Raw genomic sequence first — 25,807 nt, 5'->3', positions numbered from 1 at the left:
CTACGTAAACATATATAAAAAAAATCATTTTCGATTTTTTTGCGATTACTATAACTTGCCATACGGGAAGTTAAAAATGAACTATTTAATCTAACAAGTAAAACTTCTAAAATAATAAACTTTGAAATAAGAATTAATTATTTGTGCAAATTTTTGCACAATTACTCCACCTATAAAGTGTTATGTGAGTCTTAATGATCATCAAAATTATTTTTGTTAGCTGTACCTGTTATTTTTAACTTCCCGTAGGGTAATAAATTTTTTATATATCTTTACGTTTCAGAGGTTTGTGAACATTTTGGCATACATTAGAAGAAATAGATGTATTAGAAATCGTCGTCGATTTCAGGAACACGGTTCAACCGATTTCAATTATTCAAAAAAACATTCGATTGCTGTTGATAAAAAGACGTGCTGATTAGCTTTTGGCATAGGCAGGTCTATCAGTTTCGAAGATACGGGGGAAGAAGTGCCACAAACGGTAACTCAGTTTTTAAAAGAACAGAGCGTCCAATTTTAATAATTCAGAAAACATTTTACTTGCATTGACAAGACGGAGAACTGATTAAATATTTATGAAGGCAGGTCTAGCAGTTTCGGAGATCTAGTGAAGAAAGTAAAAAAATGCTCTTTGGCGGTCAAAAATGATCATTACGCATATGCACATCAAATTATCAGATATTTATAGAGATTTCAACAATAAGTATAAATTTTGTTTGCATTCCTATGGGTCCCGTACCAATGTTTAACCGTTAGACAGCGACGCGGCGCTTACGCGCTTCGATATTTCTAGTCTCTATGCAGTTACAGCAGTACGATTGATTTTGAAAAAAAGTTAAAAATTTCCAAAATATGTCAAAATAAAGAAAAACATTTTTTTTCAATATTTTTTTTTTTTTTTAAAAAAGTAATTTTTTGTCAAATTCTCAAAAATCTAATTTTATTGAAGTAAAATTTTTTCAAAAATGTTAATCGTTTTAGAAAAAAAAAAATTTTGGTACGGAAAGTTCCAGCAATTTTCCTTAAGGCACGATGCCATGCGCCCCACTAGTTTTTTTTATTGCTGCGAGGTTTTTATAGAATATGCTGGAAGATCTTCTCGCAACAAATGTAATAGGGAATTTTTCTGAAACCACTTTATTGAATAACACACCAAAATACAATTTACGTCTAATTACTACTCTATAAGATTTACCGTAGGTAACGTTTGAATAATTAAGATTTACTGCCTGTAACGTAGTGTTGGTTGTCCAGGATATTACTGTTTTGATTGTATTTGACACCAAAGAATTTACTAAAGTCGTTAAATGATATATTGTTGCTTTATATATATACTAATGTTTTTGTAATAAATTGTATGTGATCTAAAATAAAAAATGCAACTAGTGAGGTGCATGGCATCGTGCCTTAAGGGCAAATTGCTAGAACTTCCCGTACCACACAAGATATATACACATTATGGAAATCTCTATAAAATATCTGATAATATGATGTGCATAAGTCCAATAAATATTTTTGACCGCCAAACGGCATTTTTTCAACTTATTTTTATTGAGAGTCTATAACCGCTAGACCTGCCTTCCCAAAAATTATATCAGTTTTTCATCTTGTGAATACAAGTAAAATGTTTTTTGAATTATTAAAATCGGACGCTCCGTTCTCTTAAAAACTGAGTTACCGTTTTTGGCACTTTTTGTCCCGTTTCTTCGGAACGGCAAGACCTCCCTTTGCCAAAAACTAATCAGGACGTCTCCTTATCAATACGAATCGAATGTTTTTTGAAATATTCAAATCGATTGATTCGTGTTCCCGAAATCATCGACGAAAATTTGTGTCCGCACACACACATATACACACATACATCCATGCCAAAATGTTCAGAAATCTATGAAACGTAAAGATATATAATTTTTTTTTTTTTTTTGCTATTACTATTACTTGCCCTACGGGAAGTTAATATATATAGAGTAGATCGGTAGAATAGTCAACCACCTACCAGTAAAGTTAAAAATTTTATAACTGCTATATTTGAAAGTAGGCGGAAAAATGTATATAACTAGCCATCATCTTGATTTTTACAAAGTGGCTATCCGAAAAAAACGTCAATATTTGAAAATCCACAACAAAAGTTTCTTTCGTTGTTAATTTTTATGGTCTTAAGCATTGTTGAGTACTTTGCGAGACCTTAATATAACTTTTAAGTATACTCTATTTCATTGTTTTATAAGAAGTACTGTTAATTTTAGCTTAAATTCAACCGTTTTTTATAAAAAGCTTAAATATTCACCCTGGCAAAAACGTATAACTTGAAAATAGCTAATAATAATAAACAAGTGAATGAAGTTGAAAAATGCACTTTTACAAGAGATAAATTAGATAAATAATTATTCCAAATATGCAGTTGAAAATATCTGACTTTAAACCACAACCAAGGTTAGGTACATATGGAAATATATAGATTTACAATTAGTTTTGAAGCAAACGAAAACCAAAAATTAAAAATTGCGCTTTAATGCATAATAATTTTTGCCATAAAAGTTATACAATGGTTTGTCTCGATTATGAAATTGTTAACACTGGAAACGTTACTTTTTCAAATATCGATCTTTTTAATAAAACTTGCAATTTGAATCATTTGTCATTTGAAGTAAATGTATAGCAATTTTTTTCTTGAGACAAGAGACAAGATGAGTTCGTTTAACTTTGCAAAAATATCTGACAAATAATACTTGGATGGCTTGGATAGCCATTAGTCATTCTAAAGAAAAACTACAGGTCTACTGTATTGCGCCGACTATAGTGATATTATAAAATGATATATGTATACATAAATATTTGATTAAAATCTTTCGCGAACACCATTTGGGGTCTAAAGGTTGCAAGTTTTTGAACCAATATTTTTGCTAGTTGCTTTTTTAATTTCGCGAAGGAGAAGTAAATGTTTTCATGAAAAAATCCGATTCGCTAATTTTATGATTTCTCGGCATTTCAAGCCATTCTGAATCGAATGAGACCAAATTTAGAAAAAGTATATGCGCGTGTGTGCGAACTGATTTTTTGAGTTTGCAAAAATTAGTATCGTGTTTTCGGAATTTGTCAAAATTAGACCTTTCATCGACGTTTGCTCAAAAATGCCTGAACGGATTTTAGAAATTTAAAAGAGATTTTATATATCTCAATGAGGACTATCTTTTGTCAGTTTTTTGCGACGATCTACCAAGCCGTTTCTTTATAGTTTTGAAAAAAGTATTAAACTTTTCATCCACATTTAAGCTCATACTACCGAATCGATTTGCAAAAATCAAAAATTGTCCGAAAGATATTTGTTGGAAATGATACTGATCAGTTTTAGGTGAAAATCTACCGAGCCGTTTTCTTGTAATATATCATAATATATTTATTTATTTTATTTATTTTTAATATTTCTTGTAATATATCGTAATATAGTATCATGGCCTTACAGAACTTACTGAAATATTAATGCCTCACGACAAGTAGTTTAATTTTAAAATTCATTTGAATTTGAGAACATGAGTAGTTCTTTTGACGTTTGTTAAAATTAAAATTAGACGATTTACTTGGTATAACGATAGAGTGTTCGTTCATTTTCAATGATGTGTGATAAATCCATTCAAAATACTTTTAATCACTGATAAATTAATTTATTTTTTATTGATTAATTCTATTATTTACACATATGGGAACGTTCACTTAACTTGCCTCAACGCAAAATACCAATACCAACTAGTTTGATTTTTGTTTCTTGTTTTAAGAAGTTATAAACAATTTATTAATGCTGGTACCTGTAAATATTACAACATAAAACGCGTATTTAAAGTGCTCAAAAAGCAATTTATGTTAGTGATTATGGTTGTATTTCTATACACGATTTTTGTCATGTTCTAGATATAAACACAACTAACTAACTAACGTCATAACTAACGTCAATATTAGATATTATAAAAACCATTTTGTATTAACTCTTTTTTTTTTTGAATGAGTGATGAATGTACGCTTCTTGATTAACTAAATGACAATCTATATACATATTTGTAGCTATGGATTCTTTGGTATTTATCTTGTCTACGGAATATGTTGAATTGTATAACCTGGGTATTAAAGATTAGTGGAAGATTTGACCTGTTTGACAGGTGAAAACTATATGTGAGCAAATTTTTTTTATATTTTGTTGGCGTACACACAAAAACGGATAGACCAATTACAAAGAATTGTAATCTCTTCGATGTAAGTCGATAAGCACTCGTATTTATCGCGACAATTTTTTTGGATTTTAAGCGATAATCATATCCAAAACGTTTGAAAAACCGTTTGAATGTATCATTTTAAAAACATGCTAAATGAAACGTATCCATATGAATAGCAAATATAGAGTTAATCTCAAAACAGAAAACATTGCTAGAGGTGTACGTCAAAATCAAGTGAGATGATCAATGGTTTATACTCTATAATAACATACAAAAATTTTTAGTTTTGCCGAAAAGTTCTGTCCAAAATTATAAAAAATCATTTCTGTCACGTTTCAATACTAACACTATTATAAAATCAAATTAAAACAATAAAGAACTTAATGACTTAATGACTTCATAGAGATCGACGAATCCGAAATGGTAGAAACTACAAAGAAACTAAAAAAAAGAGTGCGCGTAAGGTTCACACGCGATTGACGTAAAACATATTTGCCACTGTACAAGATGGCATTTAAGTAAAAATAAATACATCATATAACAATTTTGAATAATGTTTATTAGTAATATGATAACACTCGTGATGCACATATTTATTAGTGTCAACCATTATACATATTTATATAATGATAAATTATAAACTAGTGGAGCGCATGGCATCGTGCTTTAAGGCAAATTGCTGGAACTTCCCGTATCAAAAATTATTTTTTTTAAAAAGGTTAACATTTTTGAAAAAAATTACTCTGAAAAAATTGGATTTTTAAACTCTAAATTTTTGACAAAAACTTACTTTTTTTGGAAAAAAAAGACTTTTTGAAGAAAAATTTATTTTGAAATATTTTGGAAATTCTGAACTTTTTTTCAAAGCAATCGTACTTTTTCTAAGGTATGCCAAAATGTTCAGAAGGTTTTGAAACGTAAAGATATATAAAAATTTTCATTTTCGATTTTTTTGCGATTACTATAACTTGCCCTACGGGAAGTTAATTATATATTTATAATATCGTTAAAAATATGTTATAATATTTAAGAAATGAACTATCATTGGAGAAATGGGTCTAAACAAATATTCTTTTTGCAACTTCGCTCATCAATTAGTAATTGTGTTTGAAGAACTTTATTTAATTCAAATTAACATACATTCATTGACTACTTGTATTTTTTTCACTTTTTTGCTGGCGATGTAATCTTATTCTTTGAACAGCTGTCATATCTGTTTTGCCTTAAAAAATATTTTCCATTTTAATAACTTCAAATATTTATAGAAACTACGAATATAGAAATAATTTTTAATCAATGTTTTTTTTGTTTTATTATTTACAAGGAACATGGTAAAATAGTCTTCTAATTTAGGCATTTTTCATTAAATCAAGATTTATAATACGATGTAACTTTGAAATGTTTATTTATCAATCCCGATTACCTTGTCGATATCGGTACGCATAAAACGTTGACGCCGGTTGTACAACGGCAGATCTCTATTCACATACACGACGACTAATCACAATTCGTCTCTCGATATCATAGAGAGACTAATCGTTGGCACTCGACTCTTTTTTTCTTATCTTATATTATCTGCCGTAACGCACTTTCATTGCATTTATACGGATTTACACCTTAGTCGCGCCTAAAGAAGTTTTACTTTAAAAAAACGACGAATCTTTGGGGAAGGCCCATAACCAATCCGGGATTCTTGCCGACTAACTCTATACATCGTTTACTGTGCTTATATTACATAATACAACATGTTCTGTATATACACAGAACAGTTAATTAGTATATCCATATAAAAAAAAAATTGTAGCTATTGGGGCGCATGGCTTCGTGCCTTAAGGCAAAACGCTGGAACTTTCCGTACCAAAAATTATTTTTTTTAAAATGATTAACATTTTTTAAAAAAAATTACTCTGAAAAAATTAGATTTTTGAGAAATAATAAATTTTTGGCAAAAACTTACTTTTTTTGAAAAAAAAAAGAATTTTTGAATAAAAATTTATTTTGAAATATTTTGGAAATTCTGAACTTTTTTCAAAGCAATCGTACTGCTTTAACTGCATAGAGACGCGCGTAAGCGCCGCGTCGCCGTTTAACGGATAAACACTGGTACGGAACCCATAGGAATGTAATCAAAATTTATAATTATTGTTAAAATCTCTATAAAATATCTGATAATTTGATGTGCATATGTCTAATGATCATTTTCGGCCGTCAAATGGCATTTTTTTTACTTTTTTTACTAAATCTCCGAAACCGTTAGACCTACCTTCATGAAAATGATCAGTTCCTCATCTTGTTAAAACAAGTAAAATGTTTTTTGAATTATTCAAATCGGACGCTCCGTTCTTTTAAAAATTTAGTTACCGTTTTTGGCACTTTTTGCACCAAATCTTCGGAACGGCTAGACCTGCCTCTGCCAAGAACTAATCAGCACGCCTCCTTATCAATAGGAATCGAATATTTTTTGAAAATCTCTAAAATTGATCAAATTTTCATTAAGGCAGGTCTAGCGGTTTCGGAGATCTAATGAAAAAAGTAAAAAAATGCAATTTGGCGGTCAAAAAGGACCATTAGACATATGCACATCAAATTATCAGATATTTTATAGAGATTTTAACAATAGGTATAAATTTTTTTCATATTCCTATGGGTTCCGTACCAGTGTTTATCCGTTAGACGGCGACGCGGCGCTTACGCGCTTTGACATTTGGTCTCTATGCAGTTAAAGCAGTACGATTGCTCTGAAAAAAAGTTCAAAATGTCCATAATATGTCAAAATAAAGAAAACATTTTTTTTTTTTTAAATTTTTCAAAAAAAAAATTTTTATTCAGAAAAAAGTAATTTTTTGTCAAATTTATAGTTTCTCAAAAATCTAATTTTTTTTAAGTAAATTTTTTTCAAAAATGTTAATAGTTTTGAAAAAAATAATAATTTTTAGTACGGGAAGTTCCAGCAATTTGCCTTAAGGCACGATGCCATGCGCCCCACTAGTTTTTTAGCATATGCAAGAATTTGATTTCTGAATCTGATGGTTTAATATTTTCTCGATAATCAATAAATGATTAATTAACGTCCAGGCGCTTTAGGCCATCGAGTGTAGATAATATGACCGCCAACTGCTTTCTAATTCTTATACCTATAAGCAAAAAAATCCAAGATGCCAGCGTTTTTTCTGTTCTCATTTTCCTGTATCTGCCTTTTTCTTTAGCCATGTTTTTATACGTCGTAGAACTTGTCGTAGCCAATATATATAAATTTATTTTAACAAGTGATGAATGTTAGGTAGCAAAAACGAAGTGAAAAATCGTAATTTTGAAAAAAACTTATGATTTGGTTAAAAATAAGTAGCAATGATCAGTAAAATAATATAAACATTTGTAATATATGCAATATTTTTTTTCACTTCATATTTTTTGATATGCTCCTTTTTTAATATTATCTAACAAGTGAGGGTTCAGTTTTTCGATCACAGCCTCGAGGTCGATTATTATATCACATTATATAAATTTATAATTTATAAATTATCCATACCACTTTACCGGTTTGTTCTAGAAATAATTAAATGAAAAACAAATGTCTAATATCTCCATGATATAAATTTCATGAATAAAATACATTTTAAAGTAAATTAAACGCAACACTAATTGCATATAAAGTATTGCAGTTTATTGCGCGGACTTTACTGCAATCGTTAATAAAATCTTTGAACTTAGTATTATGAAATTGTATTGTGCAAAATTAAATTGCACAAAAGTGAACATTTTTATGGATTTTCTCATATAAATTTGAACTATTGGTGTATGGCATCGTGCTTTAAGGCAAATTTCCGGAACTTAAATATTTTCCGGAATATTAAATATTTTCAAATAGATTATTGTGATTACTATAACATTGTCTGATATTTATAAGAGTTATATAGACTGAACTACAAAGTTAAAATTATTTATTAACTTCCCGTTGGGTAAGTTATTGTAATCGTCCAAAAATCGAAATTGAAAATTTTTGCATTTCTCGACGTTTTGAAGGTTTCTGAACATTTTGGCATACCTCAGAAAAATTGGATATGTGTATGTGTATGTGTGTGTGTGTGTTTTGTGTGTCCGCATTTTTTCGTTCACGTTTTCGGGCGCACGGATCAATCGATTTGAATGGTTCAAAAAACGGATAGGAAGAATAGGAAAACGGATAGGAAAATGTGCTGATTAGTTTTTGGCAAAGGCATGTCCAGCCATTACGGAGATACGGAGCAAAGAGTGCAGAAAATACAAATCGAGTTTTTGAGAGAACGGAGTAATCGATTTGAATGATCTAGAAAACATTCAATTTGTAATGATTGGGAGAAGAGGTGATTAGTTTTTGGCAAAGACAGGTTCAGCCATTTCGAAGATATAGAGTTAAATGTACAAAAAATGGCAGTTTTAGAGAGAACTAAGCGCACGATTTGAATGATTCAAAGAACTTTCTGCAGGTTTCAACAAAATAATTGCTTTTGGAAAAAAAAATTGTGTTCCAAAAATTTTTTTTTCAAGTTTTTTTTTTTGTATATTGAAAACAATTCAGATTTTAATTTTAATTTTGTCTAAAGTGCTAATATACTTTAAACAAATAATTTCAACTTTGCAATTCAGTTTATATAATTCTTATAAATATTAGGCAATGTTACAGTATTTATAATTATCTATTTGAAAATATTTAAAATTTCTCGAACATTTTGCCTTAAGGCACGATGCCGTACACATCATTGGTTTATCGTATGAACAACAAATAAATTATTTAAATATACAAAGGAAATAGGAATTCATCACATCTCTCAAAACTCGATTTCTATTTTTTGCATTCTTTGCTCCGTATCTCCGAAATGGGTGGACCTGCCTTTGCCAAAAACTAATCAGCACATCTCCCTATCTATAAGAATCGAATATTTTATGGACCATTCAATTCGGTTGATCCGTGCGTCTGAAAACGTGGACGTAAAAATTGTATACATACGCACACATATCCATTTTTTCTGAGGTATGTCAAATGTTCACAAAGCTTCAAAACGTAAAACAAAAAATTTCAATTTCGATTTTTGGACAATTACAATAACTTACCCTACGGGAAGTTATTAATTATAGTAAAAGTCCTTAAAATTTTGTGTTGAATTTATTGATCAAAAATATTTTTACTTAGTATTTCAATTTTGAATGTTTATTTTTTTAGGCTGCCGAAAGTGGAAATCTAGAAGATTTTTCTCGACTCCACTTATCTGAGCCTGGTCGTCTGGGGGTCAGAGATGGCAGAGGTCGCGCAGCCGTTCATCAAGCTGCTGCCCGAAATCGCGTCAATATTCTTCAATACATCTACGCACATGATGGGGGTAATTATACTAATTGTTGTTTGAATTGAATCATTCTAATCCGATGCCCGGTTTTCGCAAAAACCTAATTTCTTTTTTCTACACTTTTTGCTCCCTAATTCCAAAAATGCTTAAGTAATGAAGTTAATAAATAGAAAAGCTTGATATTTTTTTCTTATAAACTAATTAGAATAATATGACAAATTATTTGAAAGTAAACCCTGGTATTTTATAATCCACACATAAGCATATGCTGAGAGCAGAGTCACGATTAAATTATTTTGTAACTAATTTTTTATCAAATTATTAATTGTACTTTTCATTGCATTATTAAACATTTACACAATTTATAAATTTATGATACAAACACCATACTATGATAAATTAATTAATGTTCTCTATCAATTTTTATTTAAAATAGTTATAATTTCAGTCATAATTAAACAATTTTCAAAGATACACTATACACAGTTCTTTTTTTAACAAAATGATCCTTCAAACCATACAAATTATATAAACATTTTTAAATCGTTTCCAAGAATTTTTATACTTGAACTAATTATTATCAAGTTTGAATGATCAAAAGATCGTCAGGGTGAATGTATCAGATTACTCGTTAAACAGATTTGAAAGTTGAAAGAAAGTTTTATTAATGACCATGAACAAGATTTGCTGCCTTTTTACGCAGTAATATGTGTTAGTTCTGCAGCAAAATATCGAAATAAAGACTTTTCTAAATTTTTGTATGGCTTTTGACCTCATGTCAATTATATAATATAGGCATGTGGGTATATAATATAGGTATGTAAAGTTTCATTATTTGATAAAATTCTGAGAGATACTTTTGGTTTTTTTCTGGCTTCTATGTCTTATTCGTTTTTCCATAATCTTTTTAGGTCAGGCGCGAGTATCTTTTTTGTAAAAAAATCCGATAAAAGAGCTTCTTTAGCAAATTTATCCACATATTCATTTCTTCGAAATTTGATCTTATGCTATGCATATCCATGCTAATTCGATGATGTTTTTGTTTTCTGAAATATGTTTCTTTATTTTGTGAATTGCGTCGTAGAATAAAGGATTTCTTTCTTTAAGATTGCTTAAAGCCAGCAGTGCGGATTTACTATTTATTAGGATTACATTTTTTAAGATCGTTTTTTGTTTAACAAAATCTAAAGCTGCTTTAATACCTGTAACTTCTGCTAAAAGAAAAAAACAGTGGCAAAATCTAGTATGCATATCAAATGGTGTGAATGACAATGAAATATTTCATTTCTGGTTCCTAACCAATTCTCAAATTACGAGTTTACAATAGTTTTGTTAGAATTATGTTTCATGGATGATTTATATGAAATTATTTCCCATGATCCTAATTTTTGAGGTAAGATTTCTCAGTGAGTTTCTTTATTTGATCGAGTACTGTCGGTACGTCAGTCTGATTATGTATATATTTGTAGAGTAACAGTGTTTTGTCAGTAGGTCCCTTCATTTATTGAGTATTAGTCGTAAAGCTTTATTTTGTACAGTCTGTAGCCTCCGAAGTTTCGTCTTTGTTGTTGCGTTTTATGCTGGAGCGGCGTGCAATAGTAACGGTTGTATTAAGGTCAAGTGAAGCGTCCGCTTGTTCTTCACGCTCAGCTATCTGTTATGGTTCAATAGAGGTTTCAGCATATTTGCCACCCCAAACTTCTGTCCAATTTTGATGTTGACATGTTTGGTAAAGCTGAGTCTATAGTCCAAGGTTACTCCAAAGTATTTGACATCCTGGGACCATTAAACTTTGTGGCTCATTACTTCTATTTTAAACAAATATGTCTATGTAGGGTACTCACAACATTTTGTAAACAAAATGGCCTCAGTTTTCTGTTGATCCCAGGATTAAACCTTGTGGTACCCTTGCCGTCACTTGTTTAACCGTCGAGTGTGTGTTGTCTATTTCTACAATGATATTGTGGTCTGTGAGGTATGAATGAAATACTTTTGTGACATCGGTTATCAGTTCATAAAGTTTAGATAACTTAGCTTAGTAACAATGATTATTTGTTATTATGTTTTTGCAATGTCATTCTGAATCGTTTGGCACTTAAATTGGAAAAATTATATGTAGTAGCTACTTATTAATTAAAATCCATTCAAGAAAACGCTTATTAGTAAAAATTAGCAGGGCAATTTCTTCGTAATTAATTGTTATTTCTTTGACGTTTTTGATAAAACTTTTTATGATGATAAAAATCATGGTGTTAAATATGACACTGAAATATTATGTGATTTAATTGTAAGAATGAATGAACGTTGGAAACAATATATCAAGATTCTAGAATATTAACCGCGTATGTTTTAACCGCATATTCGTACATTATAAATATAATGTACTTATTTAACTTATTTATCTATGATGTACACAAAGTAAGTGTGTGCCAAACACAATTTGAGATTTCATCGAAGCTATCTCAAAAACAACTACATCAATTTCAAAAATTTAAAAGCAATTTGATGAGTAAGGACTCGGGTTGATTAGTGATATAAAAATATCGGCCTAGCTATTTCTTTAGAATTGGTAGAAAAGCTTCGAGAGGATCGATGCTGTTTGGTTCGATGTTAAATATCTGTCGGGTGGTTTCATCGTAACTAATTGTTAATGACAAGTATAAAGGGAAAATGAAATAAATGATTATATTTAACTTCCCGTAGGGTCAGTTATAGTAATCGTAAAAAAATCGAAAATGAAAATCTTTATATATCTTTACGTTTCAGAAGTTTCTGAACATTTTGGCATTTCTTAGAAAAAATTGATGTGCGTGTGTATGTATGCATGTGTGTATGTGTGTATGTGTGCGGATACAAATTTTCGTCGACGATTTCGGAACATCGATTTCAATTACTTAAAAAACATTCGATTGCTGTTGATTAGGAGACGTGCTGATTAGTTTTTGGCATAGGCAGGTCTAGCCGTTTCGAAGATACGGGGCAAAAAGTATCAGTACAAACGGTAACCCAGTTTTCAAGAGAACGGGGCGTCCGATTTTATTAATTCAAAAAAGATTTTATCTGTATTGACAAGATGAAAAACTGATTAAATTTTCATGAAGGCGGGTCTAGCGGTTTCGGAGATCTAGTAAAAAGAGTAAAAAACAATGCCATTTGGCGGTCAAAAATGATCATTAGATATATGCACATTAAATTATCAGATATTTTATAGACATTTCAATAATAAGTATAAATTTTGTTTACTGTTCTATCGGTACCAATGTTTATCCGTTAGACGGCGACGCGGCGCTTGCGCGCTTCGATATTTAGTCTCGCTGCAGTTAAAGCAGTAGGATTGCTTTGCAAAAAAGTTCAGAATTTTCAAAATATTTCAAAATAAAGAAATTTTTTTGTTAAAAAGTTTTTTTTTTCTAAAAAGTGAACATTTGTCAAAAATTTGGAGTTTCTCAAAAATCTATTTCTTTCAAAGTAATTTTTTTTTCAAAATGTTAATCTTTTTAAAAAAAATATAATTTTTGGTTTTTTCGTTCGATTTACCATTCATCCACATGGTTTAGCGACTTTTCAATACAAACCAAGTAAGAGTTACAGCCATAAACTCATCAGTCTTATTCAGAATTAACAATATTGTTATTATTTTAGATATGAATGTTCAGGACCACGTGGGAAACACTCCTTTACATCTCGCTGTCGAAAATGATGCTTTACAAGCTGCAGATTATTTGCTGTCAATGTAAGTAAATCGTTTTGTTAGAATATATATATATATATATATATATATATATATATATATATATATATATATATATTAGTCGGTAGAAAATAAAAATTTTAGTATAAGAATGTCTCAACCTGATATATTGCATATTCATTTAGATCACAATTAAATATGTTATAGTTTTATTTGGTCAGCAATAAACGTTGATGTGAACATAATTAGCTCCATATACAATAGATGCTGGTGATTTAATAATTATTCTATAGAACCGGAAAGACATTTTCTAAAATTTTATTTCTCGGTCCAATAACATACCGCACTGCTAATGAAACGAGCAATAACATCTTTTCTCTGGTAAATTTATCTATCGTGTCTTTTGATTTCAACTCAATATCGCCCTTTAAAACCCAAGAATTGCTGTAGCGTATCCTTTCAAAAGATAATGAATTAAAAATGCGTTTAAGTAAAAAATAAGTTTACCTGTTGTGTCTAAGAATAAAACACCTTGATTAGAAATTTAGCATCAACATTTAGCATTGTTTGATCTTATATATAAAAATGGATCGCAAAATGTGTTGGTAAGCGCATAACTCAACAACGCCTGGACCAATTTAGCCAATTCTTTTTTTAAAATGTTTGTTGATGTCCAATAATGGTTCTTACAGCGAAAAATAATTGAATAATCGTCGGGAAACCCCTAAAAACAGCCTTTTTCTAACTAATACGAATAATCGTAGTCGGCTTCTCGATATTATTTCATTTGTTTTACTTTCGGCAGGCGACAAAATTGGTATGGCTTTAAAGGATTTGACTTCAAGTCATATAATATAAGATAAAAAAAATCAATGTCAATGCCCATTTGCCGCCCTTGCCGGTAGTGTGTGCTTTTGTTTTGTTTGTAGTGTTTTGTTATCTACCTATGAATAAAAAGTTATTGCATGTGACACAATATTTTAATATAAGACGAGGCAATTTAAGTAGAAGAACACGAAATGCTACAAGCCAAGCTAATTACTGACCAATGATGAAGTTACTCAAAATCAAATGGGCCCTGTGTTAGTAGCAATGAAACAATTTGGCGAATATTTTCTTTTCCAATTCATGAGAGACACCCTTCTGTTATTGACTTAACTGTGCATTTAGAAAATGGTCAAAGGGTGTACTTTACAGCAGTAAACGCAGGTCAAAGAGCTGCTCAGCCACCTTTTACTACATTAACAAATTTTTTGAGACATGTCAAAACGATAATTTTGCACAAACACTGCTATATTCTGGAATTCCAAAATATTATACTTGGAATCAAGAAGATTTATGCGACGGAAATAAGGGAAACCATTACCAGGATACACAGATGTATATTCCACCGATGCGATTTACGAATTTATTCAGTACATCCAAGCCATGGTGAATGCTTTTATTTACGACTGCTATTAGTCAATGTACGTGTCCCAACATTATTCCAACTTTTACGAACTGTTGATGGTGAATTGTGTGGATCCTACAGAGAAGCCCGTCAACGTTTACAATTGCTAGAAAATGACGCTCATTGGGATCAAACTCTCAGTGATGCTGTAATATCTTCACACGCTCATCAAATACGAGCATTGTTTTCAATAATCATATCCACATGCTTTCCACCCAACCCAATTGATTTGTGGATCAAGTACAAACATTATATGTGTGATGATGTTTTATGTCAAATACGGAATTTAATGGGAAATCCAAATATGCAAATCAGTAAAGAAAATTTCAACAAAGCATCGATTTCAATTGATGACATTTGCTTGATGATGTCAAACAAAGTATTAATTCACTTTGGCCTGGCCGCGCAATCGTTCAATGCATGATGCTTTTAACCAAGAGTTGCATCGAGAAAAACTGTTGATCTCAACTATTTGAATGAATTAATCGAAACAAATTTTTTACTGTTGAATGAACAACAGAGGTATGTATTTTATATTATTATGAAAGTAACAAATGATGAAACTGGGGGAATTTACTTCTTAGATGCGCTTGGTGGTACATGAAAAACTTTTTTGATTTTATTTTTTTATATTAGCAACAATTCGCTCAAAAAACAAAATTGCACTTGATCTCGCTTCCTCGGGAATCGCAGCAACTTTACTAGAAGGTGGTCGAACAGCCCATTCAGCACTAAAATTGCCATTAAATATGCAAAAAAATGAAACTCCAACTTGCAACTTTTCGAAGAACTCTGCAATGGCTAAGGTTTTGCAGCAATATCAATTGATCGTTTGGGATGAATGCACGATGGCACATAAAAAATCTTTCTGTTTTTATGTTTGCTCAGATTCTGACTTGTTTCGCCTGTGTTGACAAGTGTGCAGTTTGATACATTTTGTTGAATTGAATTTTGACTTGACTTTAGCGAAAATGGAAATAAGGGTTGTCACAATTACATACTCATAATAGACCGCAATGTTAAAATAATTTTCTCCACAAAAGATATAATTGGTAGACAAATGAAACCGGTGTTTGGTTCCAAGTCTGAATGGTTATAAAGTTTGGTCGGGTTATTTTGTTTGTCAAGAAGGTGCTTGTGTCTATTATTTATAATTGAGTTTATAATATATATAAGTTATTTCTTAATATGTTGCAAATCAGGTCTATGTTAGTGTCCCAGATTCTTTTATTAGATAGTAGGATGGCGTATCCTGTTAAGTTTAACATAATTAAAATAGAAAAATGCAAACTAATACACAAAATGAAATTTAACCGAATTAAAACAAGTGCAACAGTAGACATAAATCAAGATATACATGAACACTACACTAGACAAGACAACACAACAATTTTCACATTGAACACAATAGAAAGAAGAGTTTGAGAGAAAATGTCATATGGAGTGCTAGAAAAATATATAACGAATTGCCAAACAATGTTAAGATGACCAATGATGAAAAGAAAAATAGAAAAATACTATAAGGAAATTGAAGACAAAGACTGAAGTTTATTATTGTGGCTATTTCTGTTTTAGGACGGTGGTATGAAAGGTAATTTATCCGAAGCTAGTTAGTTTCTGGTACGAGATGGTGATGGTCATTTGTACGTATCAGTCTAGAAAGCTAATCAAATTCATTGTTGTAAACTACACGATTATCTATAGTTTTCTATTGAAGTCGTTAAAATGATCCGTAAAGATGCTAATATCTTTTCCTGGTATATTAGTAATAATATTATCTACATAACAGAAATAAAAGATTTGTTAACTTCTCATAGGATAAGTTATGGTAATCGCAAAAAAATCGAAAATGAAAATGTTGGTATATCTTCACATTTTAAAGGATTCTGAACATTTTGGCATATCTTAAAAAAATTGATGTATGCGTGTGTATGTTTGGATACAATTTTTCGTCTACGATTTCGAGCGCACGAATCAACCGATTTAAATGAATCAAAAAACAATCGATTCCTATTGATGAGAAAGTGTGCTGATTAGTTTTTAAAAGAAAACAGGTATATTCGTTTCGTAGATACGGGGCAATAAGTGCCAAAAACGCCAATTCAGTTTTTGAGAGAACGTTTAATCGGTGTACCTGATTTGAATGATTCAAAAAACATTTTACTTTTATTGACAAAATGAAGAGATGAAATTTTTGGTAAGGCAGGTCTATCTGTTTAAGAAATACAGAGAAAAAAGTAAAAAATACGATATTTTGCAGTTAAAAATGGTATTTGACATATGCACATCAAATTATCAGATTTCTTATAAAGTTTTTAAATATGTATATATATATATATATATATATATACAAATTTTTAAAGGGCTGTAGCTGTATTTTTGTAACATTTTGTATATTAGCAGCACCTGTATAAACTTGTAAACTAATTTGTTTACAAGTTTATACAGGCGCAGCTAATATGTTCGGTTGGGTCGTTATTTACGGTCGTATAAGTACAGGTGTCCGAAAATAATTGCGCAATTTTTTGTGAATAGTCATCCTTGTTAAGTATTCATAAATATCTTAACATAAAACCGGCGAAAAATGTCTTGATAACAAAAGAGCGCGAAATACGATGATAAAATAGAAAATTATCACAATCAAATGAACCTGATTATGTAGTATATGAATAAGTAAATGTCAAAAATAAAAATTAATTTAACTCGAATTCATTACATTTTAACTAGATACCAATTCAGAGAAAAACTTTTAATGAAAACTTCTCACTGATGAAATTTTTTCAACTTCTTGCTAAGTTAGCTATTTTAATTATAAATGCTATCATTAAAAATTCCGAATTATTTGTCCGATATGAGACAATTAGAAGTTTAATGTCCGCATGTATATAATATTAACTATTAATATGCTTCTTTATTTTTCTTTCTTTCTCACAATTTATATTAATTTTACGAAAAAATATCAATGTGTTGACCATTATCCTTCAGTTTGAAATCCCAATTCACATTTGGCAGGACACATTGGGCTATATAGAAAATACATATGTACATATACATGGGCATGCTTTGGCGGGGCCCCGTATCAAAATTTGTTTGGGGGCCCCCTCAAGAAGAAGTTTTTTTCACAAAATATAGAAATACATAATATTAAAAGAATATTTATTTATCCTTCAAATTATTTATCTATTAAATTTCCTCTAATTTACTGAACTTTTCACAAATGATTCCAGATATATTTTCACTCTCCTTACCTTTTTTTGAAAAACTGACTTATTTAATGATCTTTAAATTTTATAAAGTTTCTGTCTCTAGGAGCATACAGGTCTGGTAGACATTTATGTCCTAAAGTATTTACGTAATTTTTAATTAGTTTTAATTCCAAAAAAAATTTTTAGCAGTTGCGATTTTAACTGTAAATTCTAATTAGGAGCCAAAAAAAATGCTTACTATTATTTCTTTAGAGTAAAACGACAAATGTTCCTACTTACGTCGCAAAGGTTTTGAAATCTTTGTTTAGTTTGTGAAATTAATATATCCAAACAGCAATAGTATACATTAAAATAAGATTTCAGGTCTAAAATTCTCTCATCTTTTGATAATAACGCTTCATTATGTTTTTTATTTTGTTCTTTAAAAAAGTTAATGCAATCCATCTCTTTTGCAAATTATTTGTACTTCTTCAACAAACTATTTCAATAAATTTTCATATGTTAATTCGCACAATCTATTCAAAGGATTACTTAATAAAATACTATTTTTTGTAAGTCATTACTAGCGTGTTGTAAAGTTTCAGAACAGAAACTTATATTTTTAAACAGTGATGAAAGAAACCTGAAAATGATTTAGTTGATCATATTTATCAAAATCTAACTATTAAACTCACGCTCCAAACAACAAACAAAAGACGATATAAATATGAATATAAAAATTCCAAATTCCAATTTTCGATGAAAAATGTATAATCTGAATTAGTTTCATAGATTTGTCAACTTATCGAATGTGGAAAAGTTTTACTAATTGTGTTGATTGCTAGAGCTTACAGAAATATTGCAGCAGAAATAAATTCTCTTAAAGCGTTAGCTTATAAGTTGAAGTTCGATATCTCTCGATAAAAAAGGAAATGCAAACTACGGTAAATTTATTATATTTTTTGAAAAATTGTAGTTTTGCTTTTTCCTTGCGCTCGTTGAGGGCCCCTTGGTTGGGGGGCCCCATATTTTTGATACGGCTGATACGGCGCTAGTTACGCCCTTATGTATATACAGAACATAAAAAATGAGCTTCAACATTTTTATCAAACAAAAATAAATTTACAAAAATTCTTATACAACTTTAGAATTAATTATAGTTACAATTTAGTTCATAATTAATTGTAATTTCTAGTAATAAATAACTAATAAATATTATATTCATACATTAAACTTAATTTCAGGGATGCTCTTTCACATCAGGGGTTTCTTATCCATTAAATGTTAAAATAAATATTTTCTGATTATCAATCATATATGTATATGTGTTTTTTATAATATTTATTCTTTGTTTTGTTCCACGGGCACTTGTGTTTCCTTAGCCGGCCCTGTTTGAGTTATGGGGACAACACGTTCGGTACTGGGGGGCGGCAAGGCTTTTTTAGGAGCTGTGATTGTTAAAACGCCATCAGATGAGAGACTCGATACGACGTCGTTTGGATTGTGTTCGGCCGGCAGCATATACCTGATAAAGAAAATTTGTTTTCAAGTTTAAATAGAATCAAGCGGGGCACAAAAGTCCAATTTGAAAAGTACAATCATATTGTGAAATCAAACCAACTATAATTATATCACAATTGAAGCAAACAACTATATGACTATATTGTGTTCACAAGATAGATTAAAAAGATCAAATAAATTCGTGATTCACCGAGATGCTGCTGAACTCTATTAATAATATACATTTTTTGTCGATTGTTCACTGAATGACCAGTTATACTTATTGGCTATATCAGACCGATTAAATTAGAAATGAAGTAGATGGTAATAAAGCTGATAGCTACTTTTAAGTCTTTTAAGTCAGTATTGATATTTTGCCTTGAGCCAAGTTACATGAACTTCCTGACATGTGTAAATAATCGACTAAATCCATAATAATTATTTATTTTATGAGTGATTAAAAGTATTCCGACTGCATTTATTACACATAATTGAAAACGAACGAACACGTTGACTCGGAGTATTTTCTAAAAGCAAACTTTCAAAAATCAATAATTTTTATAATTGAACCATAGTTTCCTTATGGCTTTAATGGTTTAGTATGTTTATTAAGACCAAGTACTCTATAATTATACCAAGTGAATCGTCTAATTTTAATTTTAAAACGTCAAAAAAACTAATCACGTTTACAAACTTCGATGAATTTTTAAAATTAACTACTTGTCGTTAGTTCTATAAGACCAAAAAAAGTTTTATGAAAATCGGCCTAACTTTTTTTTTCAACAGTTAATTACAAAAACAAATCTGACAAACGATAGTTGTCATTGAGATACATCAAATGGCTTTTAAATTTTTGAAATCGGTGCAGGCGTTTTTGAGCAAACGTCGATGAAAGTTCTAATTTTGATAAATGCCAAAAAAACGATACTAATTTTTCCAAACTTTGAAGAATTTTTAAAATTATACGACTTGTCGTAGGGCCGTAATATTTTAGTATGATCAATAAGACTATGGCATCTACCGCCAAAAAAATCATAAAAATCGACAAAAAAAACTTAACATCTCATTACTAGAAAAATTTTTGAAATCGGTCTAGCCGTTTTAGAGAAAACGTCGATTTATGGCAAAAAATCTGTTCACATACACACACACACCCTTTTTCCAGGTCTTATTTGATTCAGAATTGCTTGAAACCTCGAGAAAACATAAAATTAGCGAATCGAATTTTTTTATGAAAACATAAACTCATTCAGGAAGTTAATAATACGTAGATCTAAAGTTGAGTTAAATTAAATTATTCAGTTGAATTATTTGTTTGAATGTTGACTTTAGTCTGTTACTTAGATGAAGATTGATATATTACTGATTACAAATATTTGATAATTTATATTATATATTTTATATTATTTTTCTGATTGGCTCGTTTTGAGGATTTAAGCGACATCAAAGCGATTTGATTGAATCGAGTTCAAGGAAAAATATTTCTTGGAAAAAAGGATTAATATTTGAGGGTCTGCAAGGGACAGGATGACAGGAATGCTTATCCTATTAGAAAGGTATTAAAATATATTTGAATGATTTAGAATAGGGTTGAACTTTAGGCGTTAACAACTATATTCAGTAAAACTCCCAACTCTCCCCATTGTAGAACGTGGTTTTAGCAGTTTTTCAAAAATTTGTGACATGGGCGCAGTAACACTAAAAATAACCTTGATCTAGTATTTTGTCAGAAATATTCATCATCGGCGTTGGAATAAATATTTATTTAATCTATCTCTTGCAAAATTGCTTTTTTTGACTTAATATAATTTTCAATTTTTAATTAGTATAGTGTAGTGTTAATTTATTTTTTGTATGTAGCTAAATATAAAATAATTACCTGCGAACAAAGTGCCTTGAAATAAAACCGTGCTCATCTTGTTTCTCTTCATGTTTTCCTTCAACGATCACAAAATTATCCTGAGTTTTTACTGTTATTTCCTTTGGGCTAAACTGCTGGACGTCCAGTATAACCTAAAATTAAGATTAGTTAGTTAAACCCAGTTTACTAAAATTTGGTTAGTAAATTGTTTTGTTGAGATTAAAAGTAAAGAATAGAATCATAATTTCATATTTTTAGTAAATTCGAAACAAATTCTATTTACCTCAAACACGGCTGGTGTGATTGTGTTCTGTAATTTTGAATAGTCGTGTATTAGTGAATTTGTAGAAATAACAATTATCACACCATAAAAAAGATGATTAGTTCAAAAACAACAACTTTTCTAGTAAATGACGCAATTTTATAATAATATAATATAATTATAAACCATCGTAATTAGAAGTGAAATTTAATATACTAGTAACGTTGCTACCAGATGTTCTGCAAGACCATCATCTTATTGAAAATATCTAGCTAACCTTTCTCAAAATATCACTTTTGATCAAAGGTCCTCCGTACCTGAAATTTGTCTTTATCAGCAGTCACAGTAGATCCAGAATCTTGTTTCAGCAACTCTGTTCTCCAGGGTCTAAAATATCCTCCACGCAGTAAGGTTGGACTATTCCTAAAAGAGGATAAGAGATCGTTTCTGTTTAAACCCATGCCAAAGTGCTGGTCAAAGAGTCTTGAAGAAGGATGATCGATTCCAAAGTCATCCCACCAGTCGCGGAACATTAAAGGAACGAGTGACATGTTGGGAAATTGCTGAAATGAAAAAGAAATATTGTGTTTAATAGGGATGATTATAACTTTTTTGAGTTATATATATATACATATATATATATATATATATATATATGACGATGCTTTCAGAACATATGATAAACTTGGACCACACTTTTAACATATGAAATCCGTCCATCCTTTACATTGAAAAAAATGGTGACCTTAGAAAGATAGTTGAGTCTTTACTTATATCCCTTAATACTTCTTGTGTCAGCAAACGTAATTCCTTTCATCTCTTACATGACAGTTACTATACAGTTTTAAAATCTTTCGTTCGTTACATTTCTTTTCTGTTTCTCTTTTTCCTTTCGTTTCTCACACCCCGCTCTCACTCCTTCACTACACTTGCTTTGTAACCTTGATCAGTGTCCATAATGCACCGCTATTAATAACATAATATAAAGGAGGGCAATATGTGCTTCTTCAATTTCTTGTTTGTTAATATAATAGAATATTATTATTTTACATAAATTTAGTCTTCAATCAATTTTACATCATAATTAATTTTTTTCTGTTGTTTTTCCTGGTTTGGTATGCATAATTTTCTCTTTTTTATATATTTATATTTATTATCAACATTGTATTTATGTAATATGTTTTTTAGATTACTGAATGATGACACACATCAAGTGTCGAAACGTTTAATGGAAAAAAAATTTTGTTATTTAATCTTTTTTTAATTCGACGATTGGGCTGCGAAAACATTACAAATATATATATATATATATATATATATATATATATAATTTAGTGCGTGGTAAAGATCCGCGGGTGAAAAGGTCTACCACCGATTTCTCAAAAACCGGAAAAGTTAAGAATTTTTTACCAACAATATTTATAAGTAAAACAAACAAGGTGTATAACGAGCAATCACTTTTTATTGGCAATATTTGAAAATACATAACAAAAGATTTTGCTTTCTTCAGTTTTTCGTTAATTTTGGCTGTAAGCACTATAGCTTAGTTTGCGAGACTAATATAAATTTTAAGTATACGATATTTAATTGTTTTTTGAGAGGCTAAAAATTGTTTTTTTGCAAAAATATCTTCCAAAACTAGCCAATAATATATCCCTAAAATTTCAGAAACAAATTCAAATTATTTTCGGAGTTATAGAAGATATAGTGAGCAAGCGTCAAGCATGTGTACGAGCGGAGCGAAAATTTTGACATGCGATTTCTCGATTTTTCCTTTTTTCCATTTTACCTAAGTGACGGGAATGATAGGAGAAAATGCGTTATTCTAATCGTAAGAAATATATCCTCAAGTGGATTCATTCGCCACCTCTTGCTAATATAAATTTTCCCAAATGCTTTAAGCGATAAGATCGTCCCTGTATATTTTATGAATGATAAAATTTATAGTGATTATAATTATCTATTTGAAAATGTTTAAAACAATTGTTTTTAATCATTGATCAATATCTATTGATTAATGTTTTTTTTCTCAAATATTTAACTCTGGTAAGGAAAGTTCCAGCAGTTGGTCTTAAGACACGATGCCATGCACTACTAGTTTTTTACTTTTTCATCTGTATCTTCAAAACCGCTAAACCTGCCTTATCAAAAATTCTACCAGTTCTTCATCTTGCCATTACAAGTTAATTAACTTCCCGTGGGGCAAGTTATAGTAATCGCAAAAAAATCGAAAATGAAAATTTTTATAGATCTTTACGTTTCAAAACCTTCTGAACAACCTTCAGCTGTAAGTCGATTTCTGTCAATTAGGGCATCGTGCCTTAAGGCAAATTGCTGGAACTTCCCGTACCGCAATTCAAAATTCGAGTAATTAAAAATAATCAATAATAACAATCAATAAAAGTTGATCAATGATTTGAAACTTTTAATAGAATTTCGAACCATATTAAATCATTCTATCTTAAATCATTTATTCTGGAATATTTTGGAAATTCTGAACTTTTTTTCAAAGCAATTTCAAAGTACTGCTATAACTGCATAAAGACGAAATATCAAAACGCGTAAGCGCCGCGTCGCCGTCTAACGCGTAAACATTGGTACGGAACCCATAGGAAATTAAACAAAATTTATACGTATTGTTAAAATCTCTATAAAATATCTGATAATTTGATGTGCATATGTCTAATGTTTATTTTTGACCGCCAAATGGCTCATTTTTTTACTTTTTCCTCCATATCTCCAAAGTCGTTGGACCTGCTTTTCCAAAAATTTGATTAGTTTTTCATTTAGTCAATACAAATAAAATGTTTTTTGAATTATTCAAATCGGATGCTCCGTTCTCTTAAAAACTGAGTTATAGTTTTCAGAACATTTTGCCCCGTATCTTCGGAACGGCTAGACCTGCCTTTGCCAAAAACTAATCAGCACGTCTCCTTATCAATACGAATCGAATGTTTATTGAATTATTCAAATCAGTTGATCCGTGTTCCCAAAATCGTCGACAAAAATTTGTATCCGAACATACATACATACACGCACACACACACACACATACATTCATTTTTTCTATGGTTTGCCAAAATGTTCAGAAGGTTTTGAAACGTGAAGATCTATAAAAAATTTCATTTTCGATTTTTTTGCGATTACTATAACTTGCCCTACGGGAAGTTAATAAAAGCAAGGGTTAAAAAAGTACACATAAGTAACTTATGTGTAACATAAGTAAAAAATATTTAGCAAAATAATGAATTGAAATGAAATATAGAAACTTACCACATTAAGTTATTAATACACAAATATAAAACAAAATTATCAATGAAAATATTACTAATATTTTCGACAATAATAAATTTTTGTGAAGGAATATTTTCATTGATCATGATTTTGTTTTGTGTTTGTGTATTAATAACTATAGAGTATATATGTTCACAAACACTTACTATTTAAGTGTGTATATATACGTACACAATACATTAAAAAACATAATAGATAGAAAAATAATTATAACAATATAAAAATGAGAATTTACATATATTTGGTGTCCTAAATTAGTAGATGTGCACAAATCATATAATTTAGTATTTCCATTTTTGCACTAACTTGTGTTTAACGAAGTTTCATGTTTTAAATAGATTATTTTAGTGAAGCAGAATTATGATAATAAAGTTAATAGATAAAAATTCATTAAAGTTAAAGAGAAGTTAGAGATAATAGCTAATTATTAGTGCTAAATTATACACTTTGTACACAACTACTTATGCAAGACACACCATATCTATGTTATGTGAATTCTTAATTTTATATTATTAAAAAATATTTTAATTAATTATAAACACTAACAATTATAAATTTTAATTTCTCACATTTCACTTTAACTAATACTAAATATCTCACCTTTGCGTTATAACTTTTCAAAACACTGTACTGACTGAGACTAATCCGAAAATCAACACCGATCCAAATTTATATAGAGAATTAAAAATAAACGATCTAGAATATTCTTGTGCAGTTCCTAATATAAGTTTTGACGTCGAAACTTAGTCATCGTTGCGATATTTGAGGAAAAATAAAATATTCCGTAATATATACTTATATATATACTAGCTGACCCGACAAACGTTGTTTTGCTAAGTGAGGTATTTCTGAACAATTTCTAGAGAATCAAAACAATTAAAACTCTATTTTAAGTATGTAAGAATGTGCTGTATGAATGCCATAGAGAATGAGGTATTATAAAAGCAATAATCTTCGGGGCTGCTTGTCCAATATTATATAGTTTATATTAACAATATTTGTTTGTTCATATTTTGTTAATTCAGGAAGCTCTATACA

General features: G+C 29.8%; 2 protein-coding genes across 3 annotated transcripts in view; one reads left to right on the top strand and one right to left on the bottom strand.

Moving 5' to 3' along the window:
- The window catches only part of LOC113387954 (transient receptor potential cation channel subfamily A member 1-like), a 136,372-nt gene that overhangs the window by 55,297 nt on the left and 55,268 nt on the right, over positions 1 to 25,807 (top strand). Inside the window, exons 3-4 of the mRNA XM_026625340.1 lie at positions 9,406 to 9,562; positions 13,169 to 13,259. Of these exons, the coding sequence (XP_026481125.1) occupies positions 9,406 to 9,562; positions 13,169 to 13,259 (248 nt within the window). The remainder of the gene's footprint in view (positions 1 to 9,405; positions 9,563 to 13,168; positions 13,260 to 25,807) is intronic.
- LOC113364093 (protein lethal(2)essential for life-like) lies at positions 19,050 to 25,433 on the bottom strand. 2 transcript variants are annotated; one of them, XM_026606557.1, is made up of 5 exons: positions 25,370 to 25,433; positions 21,793 to 22,038; positions 21,497 to 21,523; positions 21,232 to 21,365; positions 19,050 to 19,377 (listed from the first exon to the last, which is right to left on the bottom strand). In XM_026606557.1, exons 2-5 carry the CDS (start codon positions 22,024 to 22,026, stop codon positions 19,194 to 19,196), a joined length of 579 nt encoding a protein of 192 aa, XP_026462342.1. In that variant the 5' UTR covers positions 22,027 to 22,038; positions 25,370 to 25,433; the 3' UTR covers positions 19,050 to 19,193. The 2 variants fall into 2 exon arrangements, with proteins under 2 accessions (XP_026462342.1, XP_026462343.1); XM_026606558.1 differs by lacking the exon at positions 21,497 to 21,523 and having other exon boundaries at positions 19,083 to 19,377.

Source organism: Ctenocephalides felis, unplaced genomic scaffold (assembly GCF_003426905.1).
Source record: "Ctenocephalides felis isolate EL2017-DRISC unplaced genomic scaffold, ASM342690v1 CF-g0.4_SCAFFOLD_00845, whole genome shotgun sequence".
Classification (NCBI taxonomy): domain Eukaryota; kingdom Metazoa; phylum Arthropoda; class Insecta; order Siphonaptera; family Pulicidae; genus Ctenocephalides; species Ctenocephalides felis.
Note: the sequence above shows the minus strand (reverse complement) of the source record. Positions and strands in the feature narration are given on the sequence as shown.

What these genes read in the sequence shown, in the direction of transcription:
- LOC113364093 (XM_026606557.1), bottom strand. Translation starts at nt 22,026, where the DNA reads ATGTCACTCGTTCCTTTAATGTTCCGCGACTGGTGGGATGACTTTGGA. An exon ending in CTGATAAAGACAAATTTCAG is followed by an intron (nt 21,524 to 21,792) that starts GTACGGAGGACC and finishes TCAAAATTACAG; the next exon opens with AACACAATCACACCAGCCGT. An exon ending in TCAAGGCACTTTGTTCGCAG is followed by an intron (nt 19,378 to 21,231) that starts GTAATTATTTTA and finishes TTTCTTTATCAG; the next exon opens with GTATATGCTGCCGGCCGAAC.